The sequence below is a fragment of the Rhamphochromis longiceps genome, linkage group LG19 (genome assembly GCF_057381845.1).
Source record: "Rhamphochromis longiceps isolate RC_006_pf linkage group LG19, R_longiceps_female_GT1.1, whole genome shotgun sequence".
In the NCBI taxonomy this organism is placed as follows: domain Eukaryota; kingdom Metazoa; phylum Chordata; class Actinopteri; order Cichliformes; family Cichlidae; genus Rhamphochromis; species Rhamphochromis longiceps.
The window spans coordinates 29,996,301-30,024,172 of record NC_140575.1 but is presented as its reverse complement, the minus strand read 5'-3'; the positions used below and the strand labels follow the sequence as shown (position 1 = coordinate 30,024,172).

General features: G+C 40.2%; 3 protein-coding genes across 3 annotated transcripts; 1 reads left to right on the top strand and 2 right to left on the bottom strand.

Annotated features, from left to right (window-relative positions):
* The first annotated feature begins 678 nt into the window (after nt 1-678).
* pcnx4 (pecanex 4) lies at nt 679-13,674 on the top strand. The gene is made up of 11 exons (XM_085390886.1): nt 679-823; nt 1,478-2,258; nt 2,340-2,519; nt 6,121-6,659; nt 6,784-6,884; nt 7,144-7,266; nt 8,614-8,974; nt 11,103-11,206; nt 11,288-12,393; nt 12,502-12,688; nt 12,858-13,674. Exons 2-11 carry the CDS (start codon nt 1,561-1,563, stop codon nt 13,107-13,109), a joined length of 3,651 nt encoding a protein of 1,216 aa, XP_085247012.1. The 5' UTR covers nt 679-823; nt 1,478-1,560; the 3' UTR covers nt 13,110-13,674.
* LOC146647054 (dehydrogenase/reductase SDR family member 7-like) lies at nt 13,664-19,754 on the bottom strand. The gene is made up of 7 exons (XM_085390887.1): nt 18,574-19,754; nt 17,154-17,306; nt 16,824-16,930; nt 15,508-15,747; nt 15,267-15,389; nt 14,972-15,184; nt 13,664-14,107 (listed from the first exon to the last, which is right to left on the bottom strand). The coding sequence occupies exons 1-7, from the start codon at nt 18,722-18,724 to the stop codon at nt 14,066-14,068; spliced, it is 1,029 nt and encodes a 342-aa protein (XP_085247013.1). The 5' UTR covers nt 18,725-19,754; the 3' UTR covers nt 13,664-14,065.
* A 169-nt stretch (nt 19,755-19,923) lies between these two features.
* On the bottom strand, nt 19,924-25,508 carry dhrs7 (dehydrogenase/reductase (SDR family) member 7). Its single transcript, XM_085390888.1, has 7 exons — nt 25,125-25,508; nt 24,341-24,493; nt 24,076-24,182; nt 23,633-23,872; nt 23,340-23,462; nt 23,024-23,239; nt 19,924-20,141 (listed from the first exon to the last, which is right to left on the bottom strand). Exons 1-7 carry the CDS (start codon nt 25,252-25,254, stop codon nt 20,100-20,102), a joined length of 1,011 nt encoding a protein of 336 aa, XP_085247014.1. The 5' UTR covers nt 25,255-25,508; the 3' UTR covers nt 19,924-20,099.
* Between the last annotated feature and the right edge of the window lie 2,364 nt (nt 25,509-27,872).

Below are 27,872 nucleotides of genomic sequence, written 5' to 3'. Positions count from 1 at the left end.
CCACAGAGTGCGCAACTCAACATTACTGAACTACTGTGGGATCTTCTTGACAGAGAATGGAACAATATCCTCAAAGAAGCCCGGAGAACTGTTCCTGAAGACTAAAACAGATATAGAGACTATTTAATCCCACACTGGGGAAAATCACTCGTTACCACAATACAAGGGACACAAATAAAATATGAATTAGAAATATTCTGGAAAAACAAAAATGGAAAAAATAAATAAATAAATAGGAAGATACTGTGCCAAGAAAAGCTAAAATACTATACAATGGTTACTATATAAAGTAAAATGCACCAGGATTTGTAAATTACAAGAAAGAGCCTAAGAGAATTTAGACCGTGTTGAACTTTCTGATACCTGTAATTAAAGCTTTTTTAAACATTACAGATGTTTTTCCAAGTGTGCATATTATTATAAGTGTCTGTCGGCTTATAGAAGTCGGTTTTTTTCAACGATGTGTGGTGAATAAATATTCCCCTTAAAGTGAAAACTCTTTTCAAAAATATGTTCCTTTTTGTATTAATAGTTGTGTGTGTGGCACAGACCGTCCATGGTATGTGGCAGAGCCCTTGAGTTGAATGGGCGGGGATTGTACGGTTTAAGCCAATCAGAGGCGCCGCGCTCTTCTTTCCTCAACTCTCATTGGTTAGAATCTGGCTGTGTATCATGCCGATGTTGCCTGGCTTTCTAATGGTTAGCTGGTAGCTAACGGTAATGTTGGCAATTTCCGCCCGTTTCTCCATAATATTACCTTATTACATCTTCAAATACTAAAAAAAGACAAAACTGTCTGCAGTTGGCTATTCGGCTGTTAACGGTAAGTGTATCTCACATTGTGGCCAACCAGCTGTTATTCACCTGTTAATAATAGTAATCTAGCACATAGTCAAGATGAAAATACTTGGTGCCTTCGTTAGCTAACAGTAATAGAGCTAGCTGAAATAAAGGGACAAAAACTATGCCCAGTGCTCAGTGTTCTTTTACCTGGTTTAATTTTGTGAAGCGAGACTTATGATTATCCCTGCTAGCTTAGCAGGTTAGCCCACGTAAGCGCACCCACAAGCTACTGTTGCTGTGTTTTGTTTTCCTGGCAACTGACTAGCTGTGGCTCTTGTTTGCCATTCCTTTTTGTGCTGCACATTATTAAGCGGTGATTTTACGTGGTGTCTTAAAATTGAGTTTCCCCTGATGGAAAATGTGACCCATTGATGTGCTGTTGTAGATAAACAGCTTTAAAAATTATAATAATAGTGTGGTTGTAAGGAGTAACATTTACCTGAGCTGGAGGAAGGTATTCTCAAATAATGATGATGAATGTACTTCACTGTGAAAAATATATTTGTTGTGGCTTATTTAGCTCTAATTTGTGTAATGAGACTACAAAAAAGCACAGGATGGAGCTCCTATTGTATGGTTTCTTTGTCTTATTAGTGCATCTAAACTTTGTTCATTAATTGTTCCTCCATTGCAGGGTGCTTCACTGTTTCTGAGATGATGATGATGAATGGAAACTCTCCTTCAGGTGTGTGGAGATGACCTACCACCCTTTTGGGAATGGTCAGAATGGGGCCAGATGTGCCCCTTCTTAATGAGTACAAGCAGGAGTTCTTCTGGAAGCGCTTCCCCCAAACTGTGTTGGGGGGTCCACGCTTCAAGTTGGGCTACTGTGCCCCACCTTATGTATATGTCAATCAAGCAGTGTTGTTCTTGACACCATGGCTTTTTGGGGGCTTCGGGACCCTGCTCAGTCAGTTGCAGCTGCTTCAGGAGCTCCATGCTGCGGTGCTCTCTGGTATACTTATGTGTGGGGCTGCGGCGGGTGTCCAGGCCCTGGCGCTGTATGCTGCACGGAGGAGCGGCACAGTGGAGAGACTTGGTGCATCCAACATCCTTGTTGATGAAGAAGAAGTGGAATTTACCCACTGTGTCAGCACAGAGACTGTTCGATTCATTGCTCCTGGAAAGCGTTTTGGGCTTAATGTGGTGCTGCATACAGTGCTAGCTGGGGTGCTCTGTGGCTTTGGGACATGGTATGTGTTCCTTGGCAGACTCACTGCTCTTTATGGCAGTATTGGTGCATCTCTGGTGGTCTTCGTCCTGAGTTGGGTGACGCTGTGTATAGCTGAATATTCTCTCATTGTAAATACAGCTACAGAGACAGCCACTTTTCAGGCACAGGATACTTATGAGATAACCCCACTCACGCGGCCTCTTTACATTTTTATTTTCATCGCTGTGGATTTGGCTGATAGGTGAGTGACAAAATTAATGATTTTATTAAAGTACTTTGTGTTTTCTGTCATAATAATTCTGACATGTTGCTGTGATTATAGGTACTCTGATGCTGTCCCTGAACTCCATCTGGCCAGCCAGGTTCTCCACGTGCTGTTCCTCTTTCTACCTCTGCTGTGGGCGTTTGGTATCCTGCCTCCCCTGGATGCTCTGCTCCTCTGGGGCATGGAGCAGACTCTTGTGTTTGGCTTAGGAGGCTCACCCATGTCCAGCAACCTCAGGTACCACTGAAACGATTAGCTGACATCAAACTACAATTGAAAAATTACAGTTGTGGTCAAAAGTTTACACAACTGTACACTTGTAAAGAATATAACATAATGGATCTACTGAGTGTCCCGTTATTTCTAAAACTCTGATTTTTCTCTGATAGAGTGATTGGAACAGATACTTCTTTGTCACAAAAAACATTCATGAAGTTTGGTTCTTTAATGACTTTATTATGGGTTAACAGAAAAAAGTGATCACATCTGCTGGGTCAAAAATATACATACAGCAACATGAATTAGCAATTTTGGTGACTTAGAAAGTTGTCAGTGAACTGAGCTTCATAGCATGGCCTCTTAACTTCTTGTGAGTGATTATGAGTGACTACAGCTGGTGACTTCTCTTAGACAGGTTAAATAGGGCTCATTGGATACTAACGCCCACAAATGCTACAATGGGAAAGTCAAAGGAGCTCAGCATGGATCTGAAAAAGCGAATTATTGACTTGAACGAGTCAGGAAAGTCACTTGGGGCCATTTCAAAGCAGCTACATGTCCCAAGAGCAACAGTGCAAACAATTGTTTGTAAGTATAAAGTGCATGGCACTGTTTCGTCACTGCCAAGATCAGGAAGAGAACGCAAGCTATCACCTGCTGCTGAGAGAAAATTGGTCAGGAGGATGAAGAGTCAACCAAGAATCACCAAAAGGCAGATCTGCCAAGAATTAGAAGCTGCTGGAACACAGGTGTTATTGTCCACAGTTAAACGTGTTTTGCATCTCCATGGACTGAGAGGCTGCCGTGCAAGAAGGAAGCCCTTGCTCCAAAAGCGGCACCTTAAGGCTCGACTGAAGTTTGCTGCTGATCACATGGACAAACTGTACCTGGGCTTGTTGCAGTGACCGGAAGTTAGTAAACTTCACGAGTGTATGCGCTCACTCCAAGAAGCGTATAATTATAAATATTAGGGCTGCCACGATTAGTCGACTAGTCACGATTACGTCGACTATCAAAATCGTCGATGACTGATTTAATAGTCGACGCGTCGTTTGAAGCTTTGTAAGATCACAAAAGACGCAGGAATAAGTAGTAGGATTTAAGAGTGTAATAACGGACTGAAACAGAAGATGGCAGCACTGCATGTACAAGGATGCCAGCTGCCGTTAAACCCCGAAGAAGAAGCAGCTGTGTCCCAGAATTCATAGCGCAGCCCAGCTCAGTTTCCAACAATGGCGGCAGCTAGTTAGTTTTAATATTACTCTTATTATTGTTTCTGGGTCACAAAATAAACGTTTAACATATTTTCAGGCGAGAATGTAGCTGTGTAAACCTCAAATATCTGCTCAGTTTATCAAGACACCACATATTTTCAAAAGCGCTCCGACGTTTTCGGAGACGTCTGTTACCCACTAGCTTGATAGCTAGCCGGGGGCTAGGCTCACTAGCACCGTGAGAGCACCGGACTCCCGGCAAATCGTTTTCAAACCCACCGCCGTCTTTCGCTACTCAGGTTAAACATATAAGTCACTTAGATAACTTCAAAATGTTATTTTTTGGCTTTTTTCAGTGTTTTTTGTTCCTGAGTAAATCGGTTTGGCTGAGATCAAAGTTATAGTTTTTACACAGCTGAATAAACGTCAAGCAGACAGCTGATTATCAGAAGTGTGAGATGCTCCAGAATTTACTCCGGTGTCCTGTTATATTTTAGATAGCAAGGAGTTTATTAAATTTTAATGAAATTTGCAGATTGTTTCGGTGAAGTTTAATAAACTATCATCTTGTCTTTATTTTTAGTTAGCACATACCTTAAACACTTAAAGCTGTAAGCTAATGATAGTTATATAAGAGCAGATGCTGCTGGTGCAATAAGCTGTACGCTGTACGTCCAATGGATGATGATCTGATTAGTCGACTAATCGCAAAAATAATCGGTGACTAGTCGACTATCAAAATAATCGTTTGTGGCAGCCCTAATAAATATGCATATAAATATGCTACGATGAGATAGCTGACTTTATCTAACTAGCAAATGTTTTCCAGGCTACGTTGGTGATGCAGTTTTTTTTTTAAAATGATATTTAAAAAAAAAAATCATTTATTTATGTATGATATTTTTGTCATGCGATTTTAAAGCCGGTCCTACAACCGCATCCAAGAATAACATGCAGCTTATCTCAGAACCGTCGGTGAAAATTATTCTTGGAGCTAGGTTTAATTGAGCTGCATTTTAAAGAGGTGCAATTTCACAATTTGTGTATATTTTCTAAGTTCACTATTTTGTCATGTGTTGAGAAAAACACAGATTTAAAAATTACATGGTCTAATATTTACATTTAGCATAACTGCAACATGCTTTTTTTTTTTTTTTTTTTTTAAAGACTCGAAAGGACTTGAAATTCAAAATTTCAGACTTGTGACTTTACTTGGACTTTTACACCAGTGACTTGAGACTCGACTCTGACTTGCCTGACATTACTTGACTTGAGACTTGAGGATAAAGACTTGAGACTTACTTGAGACTTGCAAAACAATGACTTGGTCCCACCTCTGCCCCAAACACACATCAAAAGTGGTAAAGGAATGGCTAAATCAGGCTAGAATAAGGGTTTTAGAATGGCCTTCTCAAAGTCCTGACTTAAACCCCATTGAAAACGTGGACAATGCTGAAGAAACAAGTCCATGTCAGAAAGCCATCAAATTTAACTGAACTGCACCAATTCTGTCAAGAGGAGTGGTCAAAGATTCAACCAGAAGCTTGTGGATGGCTACCAAAAGCGCCTAATTGAAGCGAAAATGGCTAAGGGACATGTAACCAAATATTAGCACTGCTGTATGTATATTTTTGACCCAGCAGATGTGATCACTTTTTTCTGTTAACCCATAATAAAGTCATTAAAGAACCAAACTTCATGAATGTTTTTTGTGACAAAGAAGTATCTGTTCCAATCACTCTATCAGAGAAAAATCAGAGTTTTAGAAATAACGGGACACTCGGTAGAGCCATTATATTATATTCTTTACAAGTGTATGTAAACTTTTGACCACAACTGTATATCATTTGTTTTCACTTTTGAAACAATAATATTGTAAAAAAGTCATGTGGGTCATTCTATATCCTGAGATTAAAGTGGACAAACTCTGTTTAGCATTTCAGTATTGTAAGATGAGGTATGCATTTGTGCTGAGTGTTGGTGTGACAATAAAAGATGCTAAGAACTGGATGAAATGGTGGCAGATCATCTGCTGTTTTGACCCCTGAAGGGAGCATCCAAAAGAAAACGAAGCAAAACAAAAGAAATTATAGTAACTCAGAAGGTAAAACTAGATAACATTTCTAAATTGCCCATAGGTGTGAATGGGAGTGTGAAATGACTATCTGTCTCTCTGTGTTAGCCCTATATCAGACTGGCAACCTGTCCAGGGTGTGCCACGCCTCTCTCCCTATGATAGCTAGGCTAGGCTTCAGCCGCCTCCACGATCCTGATAAGGATAAGCGCACGAGAATGGACGGATGGATGAATCAGATTAAATGGTTCCACTGGCAGTGTTTTATTACCCTGTTTATCATCAGCCCTAATTTTTTTGTGTGTGTCTGTGTGTGTGTACTGTCTCACAGGCTGCTGTTGATGTTTGGTGTATCCGCTGGCGTAGCTGTATGTAATTACTTCATCCCATCAACACTTGGTGTGGTTCTCCTCTCCACTGCTATGGGATTTCTCTTGAGTCTGGATCTCAGCCAGGTTGGCACACTCTGCAGAGGTTCCAGGTCAGCCTTTGGGGACCGCGAATTGCTCAGAGGGGGGCCGTCACCTCCTCCTCCAACTTCCTTTGGCTGGAATCTAGGCTGCAGGGAAGTACTGCTATATTTGAGCTTGCTACTGGTGGCAATGGCAGAGGCAGGCGTTTTGCATCACTTCATCGGATCAGCTCAGTCCCGCAGCCTGATTACAGGACCCCAGGCTCCTGTCAGTTACCTCCTCCTCATACTGTTCTGCCTCTGCTGGGCTCTCAGAGAGATCCAAGGGGCCTATGTATTTGGAGGGGTGTTCCTCAATCCCCTGTACCCTAAAGGGATGTCCAATGTGCACATTTTTAAACAGAGAAACAGAGGACTGTACATTGCTGCTGCAATCAGAAGAGTCCTTATTTACCTGGGTGAGGTTTTGAGGTTTTTATAATACATATTGGAAGTCACCTTTTGTCCAGTGTTAACAGTTTTCTCAAGTGTGAGAATAACTGTATTTGAATGTGTTTGATCTGTGTGTGTTTTACTTCACAGTGTTTCCATTTGCAATGATTGCTTTCCTGGCTATGGATAAGTCTCTGCAGCTGCTCCACACGGTTTCCCTGAGCGTGGGATTTACTCGAGCCTTTAGAGTGGTATACTTAACATTTATGCTTGCTCACAGTCAAAATAATAAAAACTTGTAAAGCAATTTTGGGGAGATTTTAAACTGGGCAACAACCTAAATAACAGATCTTTGTCAAAAGAAGACTGAAAAGGGTGACACTGGAAAAACGGGTCCTCTTGACAGTTATTTATCCTTTCCTTTTATCAAAATGAAAATAAAAATGTATTAATCAGTGAGCGCCTCTTGCTTGATTTTAACAGCTTCTCTTTATTATTGTTGTTATGCAGGGATGGCAGAGTTCAGAAGATGCTCTGCTCCAAATGGTGGTGGTGATCTTGGTGCGGCTTGCAGCTGGAAACAATGTGCTGCCAGGGTGGGATGACTTAGGTACCGGAGTTCAGCTTCTTCTGGTGAGGTCAAAGTTTTCACCCACCATAAGTTCTTCAGTGCACGCTTTAAAATCTGACCCTTAAATATAAAACAGTGAAAAATGTCACAATTATCTGTGCTTTGACCAGCGCAAATAACTCTTTACTATCCAGATTGGGGCATCTTTGTATTTTTCTACTTGCCCTGAGTTGAATAACTCAGTGTGGCTTGTTTTGTTGTCGGCTGTTGATATTGAGAAGAAAATAACATTAGAGATCAGGGATAGAAGCAGCAGCTTCCAAATGCAAGTGCCTCATTTCAAATCAGCTCTCAACATGTTACTAGCTTTGATAATGAATGGCCAAGCAGGGTATTTTGGACATCTTTTTCGTCAACAGTGTTTTCTACCTCCTCCTGGAGAATTAAGAATATACACTATCAGGCTATGTATATCCATAGCTCTGGTAAGTTCTGTGTTTTCCCTATGGTCTGCATCTTGGAAAGTGCTTAGTGTGCCTGGTAAACCTCCAAAGCAAGACACTCAGGAGGGATCCTGATCATATGCACAAACAGCCTCAACGAGCTCCCTTTGATGTAATGGAGCATTAGCTCTGTTTTGAAGTTCCCCTGAAGACTCACCTTTAACACGGTGCTAAGGTTTGTGTGTCCTGCTGACCCTAAGCCCTAGAAGCTGTGTTGTCCGGGGCAGTAGTTCCTGGCAGGGTTTTCCAAAGTAAAAAAAGCTGAATAGAAGCTGGAGCGCTTTGTTCCAAAAAAAAAAAAAGTAAACCAGGGTCCCCTGAACCCACAACCGGTAAGAAGAGGTATTGGGACCATGCTTTGCGGCTTCTGCATTAACCTGCAATTAACTTTACAAAGTTTAATGCCGGAGGACTTAAGTGTTCTGACCCCTGCTGTTGCAGATTGATTCATTTGACACGTTATCCTCAGTTTTTTTTGACATTGTTTTTGTACTGATTACATGAAATGTTCCTCTGACACCTCATAAAATATATATATTAACTAATTTCCCATTGAAAGCCTACTAGGACTAACATTTGAAGCACTTTTTTGAACTGAGTGCTTTCTGTCATATTTCAGGCCTGTGTGTGAAACAAAATCACTGGGTGTGCATCAGAAATTAGTGAGGGTGGATCTCTGCCTGTGCAGCTACCCTTGAAAAACCCTGAAACTAATCTGATGCTCATCAAATCATATCTTTATTGATATACTGAGGTGTCAGAACTCATTAAGGGTAGAGGGGGAGGTCATCAGCTTTTGCCCTTTTGGGAAAGAGAGTTAAAATAGCCACACAGCCATAAATTTAATGCCTGCATATTGGACATGTAAGATTTCGCTTCATGTTTGCTGTTGTCTTTTGGCTACAGGTGGGCCTCCTGTTTGACAGAGTAACCCAGTTTCTAGCCAAGCTGAAATTCACCCTGATTGTGTTGGTGACATCTTGGACAGAGAAGAAGCAGCGCCGTCAGTCGGCTGGAACTCTCCTGGCTCTGAACGCCTCCCTATGCCCTCTGGTCCTGGCTGTGGTGATCGTCTCTGCCCTGCTCTCTGCCCCTTTGCTGCCCCTGTTCACTCTGCCCATCTTCCTTGTGGGGTTTCCCAGGCCTCAGCGAAGCTGGCCAGGACCCGTGGGCACTGCCTGTCCCTGCCCGGATTCTGTCTTCTACCAGCAAATGAGTGGAAGTCTTGCCTGTGCTCTGAGGACGGCCTTTGCAAGAGGGTCACTGGGTTAGTTGTTCGTGCCTGAAATTTTTTTTTCTTTTCTTAATAAATAAGCCGCTGATACAAAATCTATGTGTTAGAAAAATACAATTGTAGCATTAAGATTAGGGCTGTGCGATATGACCAAAATCTCATATCCCGATATTAAGACATCTATCGTCCGATAACGATATAAATCACAAAAATTTAACATTTTCAGTAAATTCTGTGAATCTCGGGCAGCTCGACTTGCGTGAAGTCTTTCCAGCTGGCGATACATGAAACTATATATTTTTTGACATAAGTTGTAAAGGCCGCCGTTTGCTTTGTGAGTATTTATTACACGACGTGCTGCGGGGAAAAGCCTGTTCTAACATTTGAGTCTAAGGTTTATTTTTTAGCACCTGACGGCTCTTTTTTGCTTCTCATCCGTTAATATTCTGCATACTCTTTTATGTGATTCAGTTTATTTTGAAAAGTCTCAACAGGATCTTGAGCTTTATTGTGAAAGGTTTATGTGGAAAATAAACAAGCGGACACGCAGTGGTTTTACCGTCTTTGTTACTAATGACAACACATAAAAACAGGCGCTTGTCCGTCCGTAGTGTGGTTATATTAAATATAAGAGAAAGAGAGAACTGTAAGAAATTAATATAGCCACTACAGTGACCATCAAAACCATGAAAAAATATTGCCATAAACGTTTATTTTGCGACACCACACAATAAACGATAGCGTAAAATGAAACGATAGACGTTTTTATATCGTCATCCGATGTATAACGTTATGTCGAACAGCCCTAATTAAGATAATGACAAAACCCGTCATGGCATCTAAATTGGACAGCTAATAGTGTTCACTTCCTTTATGAAGCACCTGAAACCTGTTAATTATTAACTAATCAGTCACAGTATCTAAATTTAAATCTGTCTTAAAAGTTGGTTTTGCTTAACTTACAATACACACAGTATTTTTCTCCATTAAGTTTTTCTTTTTACAGCTCTCGGTAAACAGAGGTCACCTTATATAGAAAAAAAAGTATATATATATGTTTTTTACAACAGTGTGTTTTGACGTGGGCTGTAATTGCAGCAACTGAACTCTTGTATGGGTCAAATGGGGACTGTATGCAGATCTGAAAGCAGTGAAGCATCATTTCATACGGTTACACAGTAAGAGGAATTCTGTTGTGAGCAGACTTTTTGGACTACGGGCAGTAATGTGAACTTACGTGATCCAGTTGAGCTTTCTGTGAAGTGACCCTGGAAAAAAAAAAAAAAAAAAAGCTTGGGTCTCTATTCATTACATCCAAATATTTCCACACCATTAACTGCGTAATACGCCGAGGCTAAACTGAGCTGCTGCTCGGGTTTTGTTCTCTTCCCAATCAGGTGGGGGAAAGAGAGGGAGGGGGGAACATGCAAGTAGGGACTTGTTTTTTATGGACTGATGATTTAAGACTGAATAAAACCAAGGTGATGTAATCAGTCAGTCTTATTGTTTTTTCTGAGCTAGGGAAGCTGTGGCTGTGATGTATAATTCAGAAATGTTGCTTGTTAGGCTGAAGCTCACAGTCAAACGGTGGCAGTTTGTAGTGTTCTTTTGCTTTGCTCACACTGGGGGCCGTGGTGCAGTGAGCAGGAAAGAAATCTGCCCAGTGTGTCACTTCACATCATGAGGTAGCGGCTGGGACTATTCTAAGATGTCAGCATGGGACATGACATTATCCTTGAGCCAAGCGAGCACTAGTCAGGTTAAAACAAAAGCTTCCTTTCACCTTGCTGCTGCTGTTCATCTGTGTTGAATTAAACGTCTGTCTTCTGTCTCAGAAAATGAAAATCCACCTTTGTACAAAAAGAGCAAAGTTTTAGGGACTAATGGAAAGCTGGGGACAAGAAGAGATTTAATATTTAGATCTCTGTGCAGTCAGCCAGTTAAATCAGTAGCACGACCTTCCTGTACTATTGTACAGGATGCATCTCCAAGCAGCTCATCCAGTAACTACGTTATCCATGTAGTCAGCAGAGGGATGCACAGCTGATACAAAATGAAAGACTCCCATATGTGTGTTACATGTTTTATGTTCTGTGCTCATAGTCACATCTCCTTACATGTTGGATGTATGGATGACTGATGAGTCGCTCTCCATTTTCAGGTTCATTAGCCCCAGGCTCTCATTTTCTTGGCCGCTTTCAGGACCGCATGGTTTGGATAATGATCTTGGAGAGGGGATATGGCTACTGCACTGTCAACATTAAGGTACTGTATCCCTCTGATTGTCTATTAATAATCTATGTAAGAATCTAAAAGATTACATAAGGTGGGGTGTGTTTGTTACAGGGCCTGGAGCTGCAGGAGACGTCTTGCCACACGGTGGAGGCACGGAGGGTGGATGAGGTTTTTGAAGCTGCTTTTGAACGCCCTGAGCGGCTCGGCTTCACCCAGGGCTTCAATCTGCATTGGGGCAATGCCCTCACCCCGTGTGCTGCACTTGCAGTACGGGTCTACTCTGATGCCCGAAATGTGCTGTCTGGTATCATTGACTCTCATGACAACTTGAGGAAACTTCAGGATGACTTCATGAAGGCTCTGATCTGGTTGCTCCTGCGATATTGTGTGCAGAAACATAAAGGATTTTTATGGAGCAGTGAAGAAGTGTCAGCGGTTGGTGGGATGAAATCCCAGTCTTCACAGTTAGCCCAGACAACTTCTAACCAACCACCTGAGGCTGTCATGGTGGAGTCCAATGTGTCTTCTATAAGATTCAGACAGGACAGCTCCAGTTTGACCTCCTTTGGTGACTGGTCAGATGAGGATGACTTATTTGGCCCTCAACCAGCCAGACGGACAGTTGCATTAGTGACTGCAGAAGCCCAGTCTGGACACGCCACCCTGCAGATGGGGGCCTCTCTGCCGGGCTCCGTGGAGATGGACAGTCTTTTTGAAAACATGGCCCTCTCTGCACTGCAGCCACTGCAGCCTCTGGGACTGGGTATTGGGATGCCAGCTGTGGATAAAGGCCATAACTCAGAGGTATTCGGTGAAAGGTCTGGCTCTCTCCCACATCTGAACTTCAGCTGCCCCCAGTCTGAGGTATTCAACCTACCAAAAGGGTGGAGGACAGCACCATTACTACCATCCCGCTTGCTGTCTCTCAGGCCTTTATTTCCTGAGGATTGGTTTCGATTTACCTTGGGACGCTTTGGGCCTGCTGTGCAGGGTGCAACCTCAGAGGACATGACCAAAGCCCTCAAGGAAGATGAAGCTTTGAAGGAACTGCATATTCATGTTGCACTTTCGTGTCTCATCTCACTGGGGGCAGAGTCTGCCTTCACCAGTCCTAGTTATGTGTACAGGCTGTATTGTGGAGATGTACCGTGGACAGAAGGACTTGAGTGGCTGTCTTCAAGTAAAGAACTTTACCAGCTCACACTTCAGGCTTTCAGGTAAAATTGCCAGTTAGGACCTCTAGATTGTGATTACTATAATCAGCCAGACTTATTTGAGCCAGAGCATCCATAAGAGTTCTGCCTTATGCTTTTGTTTGCCCTCAGGTTCAGTTTCAAGCTGTTGTTTGATCAAGCAAGCCTGGGGCCAATGGAGTCCCCTGAAGAGTTGTTCAGCACTCTGGAGGAATATGAAAGGGACTGGTACATCGGCCTGGTGACAGAGAAAGGCTGGCATGACAGCGTTCTTCAGGAAAAACCCTTTCTATTCTCACTAGGACATGATCTCACAATGGTAATAAGACATAACGAAGCCTCATTTACACCTAAGCTACAAAATATACAATTATAATTACAGTATATTATCCAGTTGACATAAAATTTAAGGTTCTCATAAATCCATGTGTTCAGCTTAGTTTGTTCCACTAGTTAGTTTGTAACATTTTGACTGTCCTTGTGTGCAGGGTACCTACACAGGGCGAGTGCTGACCCTTCAGGAGCAGCTTGTACAGGTGGGCCGTCTCAATGGAGAAGGGGTGAGAGGCCAGTGGGCAAACCTCTCCTGGGAGCTTCTGTATGCTACTAATGATGACGAGGAGCGGTACAGCATTCAGGCCCACCCCTTCATGCTAAGAAACCTAACGGTTCAGGCAGCCGATCCGCCTCTAGGATACCCTATTTACTCATCTGCCCCACTTCACTTTCCTTGCCTCTGAGCTGTGGTTCCATCTTTCAGGTGGGAGTACCACAGAAATTCATGTTTGAACTGTAGCAAAGTCAAGAGAAATCTTAAATCAGGAGTTTTACATTTTAAATTGTTGACTCAGAGTTTGTGAAGTGTCAAGTCGGCATGGGAACCAACTTAATTCTTCACATTAATTTGAGAGATGGAGCAGTGGCATCGCCACCAAAGCACAGACATTTGTGTTTATTAATGTTTGTGCTGAAACAAAAGGTGAATAAATTAAGACCCCTCCTCTCCAGGAGACGACTAATAAATACCTCTGGTTTAATTCGACTTTTTAATGTTCATGTGATCCCCCTTCCCATCCTCCCTCACTTTTCCACAAAAAGGAATGAGGATTTTATTGCTTTGTTAAAGAATATCAAGGATGTGCCTTGGGGATGTCTCGCTGTACACGTATGGTGTTTAGTGCTGTTGTTTTGTTTACAATTCACTTGTTTACAATCTAGAATGAATCTGTCCACAGTTTCTTGTACATATTGTTAATTTTTATATGTGTAGCTGTATATACTTACAATAAAAATAGCTTGTCAAAAGCTGTTTTTCATTAAACAAACTTGCCGGGATAGAGAAAACTGAACATAACTCAATTTTTGTAGGCATTTAAAGGGTCGTTGCAGAAACATTGCCATTCTTAATATAGTCTTTATAGCTTGTTGTCCATTCTTCAAGGCTGTGTACCACAAGTTGATTATTGGTTACAAACATTTCATTTAAGATAGGAAGAGGGCACGGAGCTTTCAAACCAGTTATGTCTCTAAATATTTACTTCAAGACTCAATTCAATTTCATTTATACATCGCCAGTTTATCGCCCGCAACAGCCATCCCAAGGTGACATGACATGAAAGCAGAAATGTTGAAAAAAGGAGAAAAAAAATACAAAGTCCAACATTAGGAATGCAATTTCCCCTTGAGGATGTGATTTTCAGGAGGTCTTCGGTTTAGTCAAGTTCGCAGAGTCTGCATCCTACAAAAGAAGATGCTAACTGTCAGCACTTGATTTGCACCAAAAATGAAAAATTATTTTATTCAAGGTTGAAAATTGTCTGAATATATATCATGTTAACATCTGTAAATCTTGAGATACTTTATTGGTCACAAGCATGCCCCTTACATTGCCCAACTATTTCACTGTAGAGGAATGTTTAGATTCTGTAAGTCTTTATAGTGTTTCCTCTTTTTCTTTTGGTCCCAAAATGATCCTCCTTCATCCCAAGCAAGTGAATCCACAATGGCTAGCCAGTAGTGGCATGACCTTTCTGCATGGCCCTCAGCTGTCACTGTCCAGCAGAGGCCACCAGACACACTGGTCAGTCAGTTATCCAGTCAGCACCAGGGGGAAGGAGTCATGCTCACTGTCATACCCTAGCCACTGCCTTCTTCTTATTAGACTCAACCAAGGTCAGTAGAAGCTAGAGCCTCCCAGCTGTTAAGAGACAGCGCTACACACATAGTTCAACTTTATTCAAGTATTTTCAGCCTGTTCACACAGTGAGAACCCACCAGTCTCAGGTCTAATCTAGCACAGCTAACCTTGCAGAATACTGCAGCAGCACAAATGTTGCAGAAAGAAAGGGCAGCATCTGATGTGCCCCAAGTAAAGTGGAAAAAAGCTGCATGTTCACCTGCATGCTCCTGACCAAGTCAAAATGTGTAAAACAAATATTATGAAAAAAGATTTTTTACTAACTCATAAAGCCCAAATATATACTCATATTGATCAGAGTATTTGGTAAAAATATGGTGATGTTTGAATTTCTCAGACCTACACTAATGTGTAAATAATATATCTACAAGGGAATTTTGCACCATAAAAACTTTCTGTACCTACCCGACCAGCTTTGAAATTCTGCACCCATTTTCTGCCCAACCTGTCGGACACGGACCAGGCGAATGTGGGCGCATACTGCCAGGTGTAGTAAAGCAGGAGCATGGGCTGCTGAGAGATCCACATCTCCTTGACACCATTGGAAATTCCCACTAGCATTAAACGCACACAGCGATCTGTTGGCATCCTCTTCAGATGTCCAACTGTGGGTGGAGGCTTGAAGTAATGAGAGGAAAACTTGTTACTTAAAACATAGCTTTGAAATGGTTATATTAGGCATATCAACTAAAAAAAATACCTTGTTTATTTCTGCTGTAAAGGCATTTTTGGCGATTTGTGATTGGACGGGCCCTGGACACACTGTGCTAATTAGTATTTTTGGATAGTCAGTCAGCTCAGTTCGAAGGGAATTAAAGAAACCCTGTGGATAATACAGCAGAGATCCAGATCTGTTCCCACAAGCCAACAACTAATACATTTAGTTGAAAAGAATTAAGAGAAATAAAATGGTCATAATCTCCTTTCTGAAATCTCATCACCTGAAGTGCATGCTTGCTAGCAGAGGCACCTGTTGCAAGAGGCGCAGCGGTAAGGCCAAAGAGGCTGCTGACAGTCACGATGCTCCCCTGGCCTCGCTGCGTCATGTGAGGCAGCACCTGCTTGGTTAGAGAGACCGTACCGAAGAAGTTGAGCTCCATCAAGGCCTGGCACACATCCACGCTGGTTTCCAAGAACAGAGAGCGCTGACTTCGACCGCCATTGTTAATGAGGATATCAATCTGATGAGGGATAGAAAAGAACATCTGAAATCTCATTTATTTCAGTTACCTATAGTTTTGTACTTTCTAATTTGTTTTTATTTTGATTCAGTTAGTTTTCAGAGTGGATTTTGTTGTTTCAGTTTAGTTTTTTTTGTGCGAAAATGTTTAGTTTTAGTTTAGTTTTTATTAGTTTCAGTGGAAGCTTTAGTCTTTTTATTATTATTGAATAGAGGACACATGTCTCATCAAAACTATCACAATTGTGAGGGTGAATGTTTATGGAGAAAAAACATTGTTTTCAGCAGACATTTAAAACAGAGTAGCTATCTGAGAGTTTACAACCTCAGAAGAGATGGTGCATGTGGATTTAAAATAACAGTTAAAAGGCTCTGATCAGATGATGACTGCTGGAATACATCTCAGTAGATCTGCTTTTGTAAAAGGGGCACAACAGTGTTAGGCTTTAAAAGTGGTGGAACATGTCACAGCTAACAGGGGGATTTAAAACTGCAGTTTGATCAATCCAAATTTGAAATAGTTCCTGGAAATCGTGGGTGCCACACATGGTTCGGGCTAGAAAAGGAGACAGACAACCAAGCTTACTGTGAGAACCAAGTCCAAAGGTCAGCATCTGGGGCTGCATTGGTGCACACAGCATAGGTAACAAGCATATCTGTGACAGCACACCATTAATGCTGAAGGATACAGATTTTGGATGCTGGTTCCAAACTGACTTCTGCATGTGCTACAAAAGGAAGGTTTTGCAGTAAAAGCTGGAAATACGTTTTGCTATATTTTACCTTAGCCCTTTTTCATGTATGGCATACATATCCAGGTTTTCTACACCTTGTTAAAGTAAAAAGTCTTGAATTTACACACTGTCACAGGTTCTTAGAAAATGACTTGAATAATGAAAAAATAAACTACATCCACAAAGTGAAGTGAAACTAACCATCCATTAAAGGATGTCTTTAAAATAAGACAAAGGTGGTCTCTATTATGTAAATCAAACCCAGTATTTGAATGTTATAGATGAGTTGTTAATGCAACAACAAAAAAATTCATGAAACTATGAGCAACTGCAGTGAGCTTACGTGTCCAAAGTACCCAATCACAGTTTTTGTTTTTGTCTCATGTGACCTCCTCTCCAGCAAATCAAGTGGAAGAACAAGAATATCCTCATCCTTAAGTTCAGAGGTCTCTTAAAGAATAAAGGACAAAAAGCATTCATTTAGTCACTTTTGAGTAAAACTGAACAAACTATAACTGACATCATATGGAAACCTAGTATGTTATTAATGTGTTATACTCCATATACGTCCATGTACCCAAGCTTAAGTGTTCCTTCACATTAAGTGGGTTTCTTTTGGCTGGAATCCACTTTACTTTGATATAATTTGACAATTTAAAACAATTTATCTTACCTAAGCAATGGCGTTTCACTCTGTGTAGCTCATCCTCACGCCGGGCAGACAGGATGAGACGTGAGCCGCACTTTGCCAGCTGGTAGGCCAGCTCTTCTCCAATACCGCTGGATGCTCCAGTGATCCACACCACCAACCCTTTCAGCTTCCTCTCTGGTTGACACAAACCACAACAGTCAACATTTCCTGCTACAGTTCTTTGGTCTTTATAAACTTTCAGAGAGATAGCAAAAACCTAAGGAGCAGCCAAATCCATAATCTGGTACATCGGTAAAAAGGAAATAAAGTTTCACTCCACCATCTGGTGGGGGCCTTTCTGTGTGGAGTTTGCATGTTCTGCCCATGTTTGCATGGGTTCTCTCCAGGTACTGAAGCTTCCCTCCACAAGTCAAAAACATGCAATTAGTGGGGTTAGGTTAACTGTTGATTTGAAATTTTCCAGGGTGTGCATGGAAGGATGGCCATCTCAAAAATACCAAAAAGGCCTGAAAGACCACAGATGAAAACTAAAGTGGCTGGTCACAGTATCCTTTCCTTTTTTTTCCTTCAGTAACATCTAAACAAGTCAAGAGAACTCTCGAAGAGATAGGTGTATCATTGCTAAGCTGTCAAATCAAGAGATGTCTTCATGAATGGAAATAAAGAAAGTTTAAAACAAGTTGGAAACCACTGGTTACACTCAAGTACAAGAGGCCAGATTCCTGTAAGTTTTAATGATACTCTATGCATCATGCTTTACTTTCTAATTATGGTGAAGACTAAAGTGCTCCTTACAAAACTATCTAACAGCATAAAAATAGTTAAAGTTTGACCTATATTTGACTAGCTACAACATCAAACTCCTGCTTACACATTAACATGGCAGGCCTAGTTATAATGGTACAGTATAATCCCGGTTTTATCCCCTTCAGTACAGCACAGTACAGAATGAATTCACACTTCAGGTCTCAGTGCAGGTTTTCAGTCTAATTTAGCTCTCTGTAGCTGTTGTCCTTAACAGTGATCCTTGGGCACAACTTCCCTCTTTAAGGTATCACATTTCAGCTTCACAAAAATCACCGCATTGCTATCAAAGATTGTTTTATTAAGTAAATGTGTTTCTGTTTAGAACAAACCCTTGGCTGACAGACAGTCTGTGCTTTCCCTTTAGGATAACTTTGCACTTAGTAACAGCAACAGGCTCTGAAGAGGCCTCCTGTGACTGCCACTGCTCCCTGATACGAAAACATTTGTGAATAATTGATAAGAGAAAAATGTATGATCTCTTCCAAAATTTGCCTTACTTAGCCTTTGCTGATTAACATTTTTTATTTTTACTGTCCCCAACAGTTGCAGAGATACACATTTGATCACAAATCTGAGCCCCTTCTTTATTAATAAGAAACTTCTCACAGTGCTGGGGGATGGTTGTTTCACTCACCTGGCCTTTGCCCTGTCAGACTTGCCCAAAGCAGAGTGAAGTCTGCATCCGCGAAAATGAAGCCAATTAAACAGACAAGTAAACAAAATGCTATGAAGCAGCTCAGTGCAGATACAGTGCAGGACTCCATTCCTTGTAAAACAACACACATGCACAACCAACAAATTTATGATTTAAGTAACTACACCGCAACCTATAATGAGAGGTGGTTAAAGTGTAACCACTTGTGTAATCACTTCCTCTCTAGTATTTTCAAATTTAAACCTAGAGAGCGATATTTAAAGTCTTTATTCTTCTTCTTCATAATTTTTAAAACACTCTGTGGTTTCTCGACTGATTGGGATCCATTCCTGCCTTGTTAGAGTTCAAAGCTGATTAACTTGTGGGTTCCCACTTTTTACCCCAAAAGACCAAATGTATCATTGTGTATGGATCCAAAATGTTAATTTGATGATATTTGAACCATTTAAATATTACTTTAGCCTAGAGACATGGTTTTCCATCATGCTTGAAAATGCACCAAAGTGTCATCAAATTGCTCCCTGGTCATTGTAAGAAGCTAGTCTTTGAGGCCTTTTTTTTTTTTTTTTTTTTTTTTTAAACTATGAGTCAATCTTGACACCAATAGGAAGGAAGTTGATATCAAGCTTGCCACAAAGAATTTCAGAGGTTATGAAGAATAAGGGTCAAGAATTTACACCAATTTCAAAAGTCTTTGAAACTTACATAGTGGTTGTTGTTTTTCTGTGTCTCAGAAACATGTTAAAAATATATATAATTAAAACTGAAGCTGCAAAGTGCATGAAACACAAACAGGTGACTGTCAGTAAATTCACCATGATTTAGAAACAGCTAAAATTGAGACTTAGTCTCATCACATTAAAATTGTGATTCCAGGGCCTGGACAAAACTGGTAGGCTATTAAGAACGTTATTTCATTGGACGGTTGGTTATTCAGGTGAAGTCTGAGTATGAGTGCCCAAGCGTGATTCCAAAGACTCCTACAAGAAGATTTGTGAAAGAATAACCTCACAAGGATTTTTAAGCTTCTATGAAGACGTGCATTGGATTGGGTCTTGCTGTATCTGCATAGTGTTTGGTGTGATGTTGTGTTGATAATTTTACTTGTCCCTTTAAAGGAAGTGTAAATTTTCTAAGTCCTCTACTCTTTCATATGCTTACAATAAAAAAATTTAAAAAAAAAAAAAAAAAAAAAAAAAAAAAAAAAAAAATCGCTCATCAAACAGCAGTTTAATGTTTCATTAAACAACCTGGCCCAAAAGAAAATTTAAAGTAAACTTTATTAGTCATCCAAAAGGTCATTCAAATCTGTAATCATTCTTTAGGCCAAAAAAAAAAAAAAAAACCCAGGGGAAAAACAGACTAACTATGTCTGAGACAAGAAGAGCTTTTAAACTGAGCTTTTAAACAGTCATGTCCTTGAATTCTTCCTTCTGGATGGAAAAAAAAATCCAAAGTCCAACTTTAGGAACACATTGAAGTGTTTCTTCCTGAGGACGCAGCTTTCAGGAGGTCTTTGGTTTAGTGAAGTATGCAGAGTCTGCATCCTGCAAAAGGAAGAGTGCGGCTGTCAGCACTGATTTTCTACTTCCCTGAATCAAATCAAAATAATTTAAAGGAAAACGTCCAAATAGACATGCTGTTAATATTTGTACATCTTAACAAAATTTTTTTTTCAAGGTGGTCACAAGATGACGAGCTTTATAGGCAGGGATTTCACTGTTATGCTATTCATGTTTTTTTAGGCTCTTTCTGTTTCAAAATGATCCTTCTGAAGCAACGGCCACCCAGCTGCAAAATGACCTTTCTGTAAATTAACCTCTTTATATTTAAGGTCCAGTGTGCAATTTATATGCATTCTCCTCCCTCTCCGTTAAATACTGACATAATTACACTCACTGGCCACTTTAGTCAGCTGATCAGTAACATAAATATCTAACCATCCAATCACAAGGTAGCAAACTCAATGAGTTTAGGCAAGTAAAGAAGATTCAGATGACCTGCTGAGGTTCAAACAGACCATTAGAATGAGGCAGAAAAGTGATTAGAGTAACTTTGAATTAGGGCTGCCACGATTAGTCGACTAGTCACGATTATGTCGACTATTAAAATCGTCGACGACTAATTTAATAGTCGACGCATCGTTTGAAGCTTTGTAAGATCGCAAAAGACGCAGGAATAAGTAGCAGGATTTAAGAGTGTAATAACGGACTGAAACAGAAGATGGCAGCACTGCATGTACAAGGATGCCAGCTGCCATTAAACCCCGAAGAAGAAGAAGCTGTGTCCCAGAATTCATAGCGCAGCCCAGCTCAGTTTCCAACAATGGCGGCAGCTAGTTAGTTTTAACTTTACTCTTATTATTGTTTCTGGGTCACAAAATAAACGTTTAACATATTTTCAGGCGAGAATGTAGCTGTGTAAACCTCAAATATCTGCTCAGTTTATCAAGACACCACATATTTTCAAAAGCGCTCCGACGTTTTCGGAGACGTCTGTTACCCACTAGCTCGTTAGCTAGGCGGGGGCAAGGCTAACTAGAGCCGTGAGAACACCGGACTCCCGGCAAATGTTTTCAAACCCACCGCCGTCTTTCGCTAGTCAGGTTAAACATATATATAAGTCACTTAGATAACTTAAAAATGTTATTGTTTGGCTTTCTTTAGTATTTTATTTGTTCCTGAGTAAATCGGTTTGGCTGAGATTAAAGTTATAGTTTTTGCACAGCTAAAACTGTCAAGCAGACAGCTGATTATCAGAAGCTGGAGAATATACTCCGGTGTCCTGTTATATTTTAGAAAGCAAGGAGTTTATTAAACTTCACCGAAACAATCTGCAAATTTCATTAAAAATTAATAAACTACCATCTTGTCTTTATTTTTAGTTAGCACAAACACTTCAAGCTGTAAGCTAATGATAGTTATATAAGAGCAGATGCTGCTGGTGCAATAAGCTGTAGGCTGTACCTCCAATGGATGATGATCTGATTAGTCGACTAATCGCAAAAATAATCGGTGACTAGTCGACTATCAAAATAATCGTTTGTGGCAGCCCTACTTTGAATGCAGCAGATGTATGAATGTAGCTGGTAAGCGTATTTCAGAAACTGTTTGAAAAAGAGAAAATATGCAGTGAGCTACAGTTCCTCGGGTGAAAATGCCCCATTGACACAATAGGGAGACCACACCGGGTGCTATTTCTTGTCAGCTTAGAACAGGAAACTGAGGCTACAATTCAGACAAGCTCACCAAGGTTGCACAACAGAACTCTGGAAAAATGTTGCCGTGTCTGATGAGGTTCAACTTCTGTTGCTACCTTTGGATGGTAAGGTCAGAATTTGGTGTAAAGAAAATAAAAGGATGGATATTTGGGTTGCTTGGGATCAATTGAGTATTACCCTTTTATCACCGCATCTTCAGACAGCTGCTTGAAGCAGGATAACCTGAGACATAAAGCTCAAATCAACGCAAACTGGTTTCTTGAACATGACACGGGGTTCACTGTACTCAAACAACCTCTGCAGTCATTGAATCCTAACCCAATAGAGCACTTTTGAGATTTGGTGGACTCCAGAGAGTCACCTCATGGATGTGTAGCCAATAAATGTGTAGTAACTGTGTGGTGCTGTCATGTGACTATGGACCAAAATCTCTGAGGAATGTTTCCAGCACCTTGTTAAATCTATGCCATGAAGAATTAAAGCAGGTCTGGACTCTATGTATGAGCTATAGACATTTTTAAAATTCTCACACACTTAAATGACAGGGAGTGAAAAGGACACAAATAAGGCTCAACTGCATAACCAGGGCAAGAAGATAGGATCTATTATTGTGTGGTCTTTACCCTACAATATAAGACACAAGTTTTAGATTTTGTGCTTTATATTAATTTATATATAAATATAATAAAACATGGTTGCATCAAAAATGCTTGAGTGCAGACTCCAGAAACTAATGGATGACATGCAATGGCCTCATCAACCTTTTATGTACCCAATAACCAAGCTCAGCCATGAAAAAACACATCTACAGCAAAGTCTCTATAGCCCGTTTCCCCTCATAACATGTTTTGCTCTGCCTGTTTATCAAGCTGAAATTTGGGGGTTTGAATGCTTTGACTGACAGGTTTACAGACACGGGGAGCTGAACTGGACCTCTTAACTGGGTCTGTGCTGCTTAACATCCCCTGCTATTATGTACAGCCTGTCAGTTTGTGCATTAGTTTTATTAGTCTGCTATTTATCACTAATTAGCATGTTGCTAACTTGAGCCAATATCCTCACCCTCTGATCTAAATATGTTCACTTTTGGCGCAAAAAAAAAAAAAATCAACATGATGCCTTCAGAATTCCGAGTCCAGAGGCCAAGGCATGCTGTCTTGGTGGCTACACCCATCTTTTACATACACCCTGTGCATATTATGTACGTACCACACCAGCTTTAAAATTTTGAACTCTCTTCCTTCCCAGCAGGTCTGTGATGAACCAGGCAAATGTAGGAGCATACTGCCAGGCGTAGTAAAACAGGAGGAAGGGCTGCTGTGCAATCCACATCTCCTTGACACCATTGGCGATTCCCACTAGCATTAAATGCACACAGCGACTTGTTGGCATTTTGTGTTCCTGGCTTCCAACTGATGCCACAGGCTTTACGTAATGGAAGGAAAAATGGTTACTGAAAGCAAACGTTCTCAAAAAGCACTTATGTCACAAATGTGAAATCGCAACAGCAAATAAAATGCATTACCTTGTTTAGCTCCTCTGTGAAGACGTTGCTGATAATCTGTGATTGGACTGGCCCTGGGCACACCATGCTAATTAGTATCTTTGGATAATCAGTCAGCTCAGGTCGAAGGGCATTGAAAAAACCCTGTGGAAAATACAGCAACACCACTTACCCAGTTGGGACCGGTAATAGTTTTTTTTCCCTTCCTTTGTTCCCCATATATAACTAATGCTAAGTTTAGACGAGATGCAGAAACATTCAATTACATTAAATGAGTTAAATTCAAACCACAGAGTCATGAGAAATCACATCACCTGAAGAGCATGCTTGGTGGCACAGTATCCTGTTGCAAGAGGCGCCCCGGCGAGGCCGACTAGGCTGCTGACAGTCACGATGCTCCCCCTGCCTCGCTGCGTCATGTGAGGCAGCACCTGCTTGGTTAGAGAGACCGTACCTAAGAAGTTGAGCTCCATCAAGGCCTGGCACACATCCACGCTGGTTTCCAAGAACAGAGAGCGCTGACTTCGACCGCCATTGTTAATGAGTATATCAATCTGATGAGGGATGAAAAAATAAGATAGGATAAAAAAAGTGCAGAAAGATGACGTGACTTGAAAAGTTATCAATCTACAATCTGGTGAAATAGAATTTTAATTGGGTCATTGTTTGATTCCTGGTTTAAAACCAGCATCTTTTAAATAAGTTGCAGGCGTCAGGAAATATTAATGTGGTAATGAAACTAAGAACTAAGCCTTACATTCCCAAAGTAGCGAATAACTGTTTTTGTTCTTTCCTCGTGTGATGTCCTCTCCAGCAAATCAAGGGGAAGAACAAGAACATCGTCATCCTTAAGGTTGGAGGTCTCTTGAAAATAAAAGAATAAAAATGATTCAGCTGATCACAAGCAAGTAACACTGAACTGAAATCAAGCTAATGCCCAGTTGCAACCGAACTGACTGAAAAGGTAAAAAGTTAAAGCACGGATGTTGAATACATAACAACATCAATTTAATTTATCTTACCTAAGCAATGGCGTTTCACTCTGTGTAGCTCATCCTCACGGCGGGCAGACAGGATGAGACGTGAGCCGCACTTTGCCAGCTGGTAGGCCAGCTCTTCTCCAATACCACTGGATGCTCCAGTGATCCACACCACCAGCCCTTTCAGCTTCCTCTCTGGTTGACACAAACCACAACAGTCAACAAGGCGAATTTCTTTTACGACACTTAGCAGTTAGCAACAGAGGAGTCATAAAGATTGCCTGATTTTGTTTTAACTGAATACGGCACTCTTATTGTATGCTCTTACTTTCACCAAAATTATTATTACTTATTTTATCTTTTTCACAGAAGACTCTTGAACTCTTGGATAGTTTTGCCTTTAGTACTTTTGTTGACTACCTGTGGTCACTGTTCAGAAAATGTTCCAGTGCACTAAAATGGAAGACTTTTGACATTCATACAGAGAAATTATTAAGTGCATATTGTAACATTATACGGAATTTGTTGTATGATTACATGTCTATATAATATAAGAAGCTGTGTGTTCTGCTGAGGCTCACATCAGAGTAAAGTTAGCATGGCACACATTATCTTCTAAACACAAATGACGTTTTGCCGTTAAAGAGTTCAGAGGTCAATCTGAGTTGAAGACGAAGCCTTATAAAATCAACTTATTGTTCTTTGACAGTTCAACCGATCAATCACAAACAGAGAGGTTACCCGTGCTTGTCCCCTCATAGGACGGATTCCCTTCGTTATAAACAAGAAGGTGAAGACAACATGTGGTGTGTTTCGTTTGACTCACCTGGCTTGTGCCCCGCTAGACTTGCCCAGAGGAGAGTGAAGTCTGCATCCGCGAAAAGGAAGCAGAGTAAATGGATGAGTAAATAAACTGGTATAAACCAGCTGAGAGCAGACACAATCCAGCAGTCCATTTGGTGGAAGCAAGTGGGCTACAGTACACGCGTATACTTTTAAAGTGGCTTGTCACTACCCGATCCGTACCGGAAATCCGATCGGTACCACGCATGTGCGAACGGTGTCTACTTACGGTCGAAGCATTTTACGATAGTTACAGGTCAGAGTATCTGTTAAGATGTTAAGAATAATAAGTATCTCTTAAAATGTTTGCAATAATGAAGCAGTAACCCTAACCCCATAGCTACAACCAAAACTAAGTTAAAGGATGTCTACGTCACTTCCGCTTTATTTTCAAAATTAAATCTTCAGAAATAAACGTGCTTCTTCCTATCTATCGCTCTTCTCCAGGTTGCATAACAGTATAACAGTTATCTTTTGCAATAACGAACTTGAACCACAGCTGTTACACAGTGTCCTGCAGAACCCTGCGAGTCTCCAAGAAAAACAAACAAAAAACCCCCAAACCCAGCCCTGAGTTTAGATGAGAGAGGATTTAATGGAACAGAATCAGACTCACAATACTTTACTAATCCCTGAGGAAATTATGTGGTCACAGTTGCTCCAAGACAGTAAGATATGTAAGTATAGTATGGCAGTAAGTAAGATGAGGGGATATATTTCAGTAATACAAGCAAACACACGTTTTCCCAGTATGAGGCATTAGCGATATGCAGTTTTGCATGTTGTATTTCATTTTAAAGTAACCTATATCCATCTATTATCTGTTATTATTATTAAAATAACCTATATCCCCCCGGTCATTGGTTTATGCAGGACGGATTTGCATAGTATAAAAACTGTGATCTTGACTAGTTTAACTAACTGAGGACAGTGTTATTTTCATGTCGGATTTAATGGGTTTAGAAACACTCCAAACTGAAAAACATGCATGTGGTGGTTATTTTACTGGCCGAGTGCAGTTAGACACAAGGCACTTAATTTTGATTGCTTAGCACACTGGACACATTTTGGCTCATGGATGTCTAGTGTAAATGTAATACATTTTAACTCATTTTCATAACATATCTTTTAATTTTTCTTTAAATAATATCTCATTTTTACCAAACAGACCCTTCAGAGTAAATGGATCATGACATGTTACATTGATTCATGTATTGCTCAGTTCCTCTTGATTACATCTTAATTTTCGAGACCCCTGCATCCATGTGAATACCATGCTCATTTAAAGAACTGTCAACCATTAAAGCTACAGCGATGATAAGGGAGTCTAGCAACTCAGCAAGGTTAAAGGGCATTTAAGATAAGATACTACAGTATTCATCCCAGAAGGGAAATTATGCTAGAGCAGCTGTAACCTAAGACAGAATTGCTTAAATTAAATAGAATAGCTCAGTATGACATAATACAACATGACAAAACAAAAATAGCTATAAGGTAAAATACTCAAGAATATAAATTTACATGAAAATAAAAATGTCAAACAATATAAAATGAATGAGCTTAAAAAACAAAAATCAGAAAATAAAATAACAAATGACATTTAAAAAGCTGATTATAATATAACAAGGAACTCAGTAATAAAAAAAAGCAAACAAACAAAGTAAATATTGGTATTGTGTTATGATATATTGAAAAGACTTCCTGTTGGGACAGCAAAGTCAATTCAATCTATTAGAGAAAGTCCTCCCCTAACTGTCCACAGTAAAAATGGTGCAGATGGTGGTCATCTTCTACCCACAGGCTTTTGGATACTGGGTTTGAAAGCCTGTTACAGAAGAGCGAGCAATGCCACACACAACCTCTGTGTCATCTCATTTAACTTTTATGAGACTTGGCCTAAAGATCCTCTGTTACAAATATACCCAGCAAAAACTTGTCAGCTTTTTAGGAAACCCGCTTCTGTAAAAAATACAGTATGACAGTGACTGACCTCAAAGAAACACTCGGTGAATCAGACTAGTTTATGTTTCTACAGCAGCAAAATAAAACTATCGTGGGAAGTTTTATGGGAATGTTTTGTTTGTAGATGCCAGTTGCCATAAAGTTTCGGTTCTTACGTTTTAGATACTACATATAAAACAAAATAATGAATTGCAGATAAAATATTATGTAATATATAATCCCAGAAACATGTACATCTAAATGATTGCTAAATGTCAATGAAAAATAAACTTTTTCACAGGAATCATCTGAAAAGTAGAACTCATTTGTTTTGTGGTTGCACATATTATAGGTTATAAATTTCCTCGAAAATTCTTTGGAACAACAAATCAAATAAGAAAAAGATTTCACTCATTTTTATGATTACATATATTGTAACCTAACTTTTTGGACAGACCTCACGAATTATACTTAACAGCTAAACATAACAATTTATGCATGCATGTTAACCTTTATAATTGTTTATAATTTGCTGTAGGAATGTGGTGGAAACCTTCCAGTTGTAAATTATTATAATTAAATAAATAAATAAATAAATAAATAAATAAATAAATAAATAAATAAATAAATAAAGCAAGCGATTCAAGTGCATAAACACACCTATAATTCGACCTATTGGTGGCGCCGGAGAACATGGCGGGGGAGGGGGGTAAAATAAAATAAATTAAAATTAATAAAAACAAAAATCAAGCAATGGTCAACATTAACTGTGCCACATTTCCCTTCTACA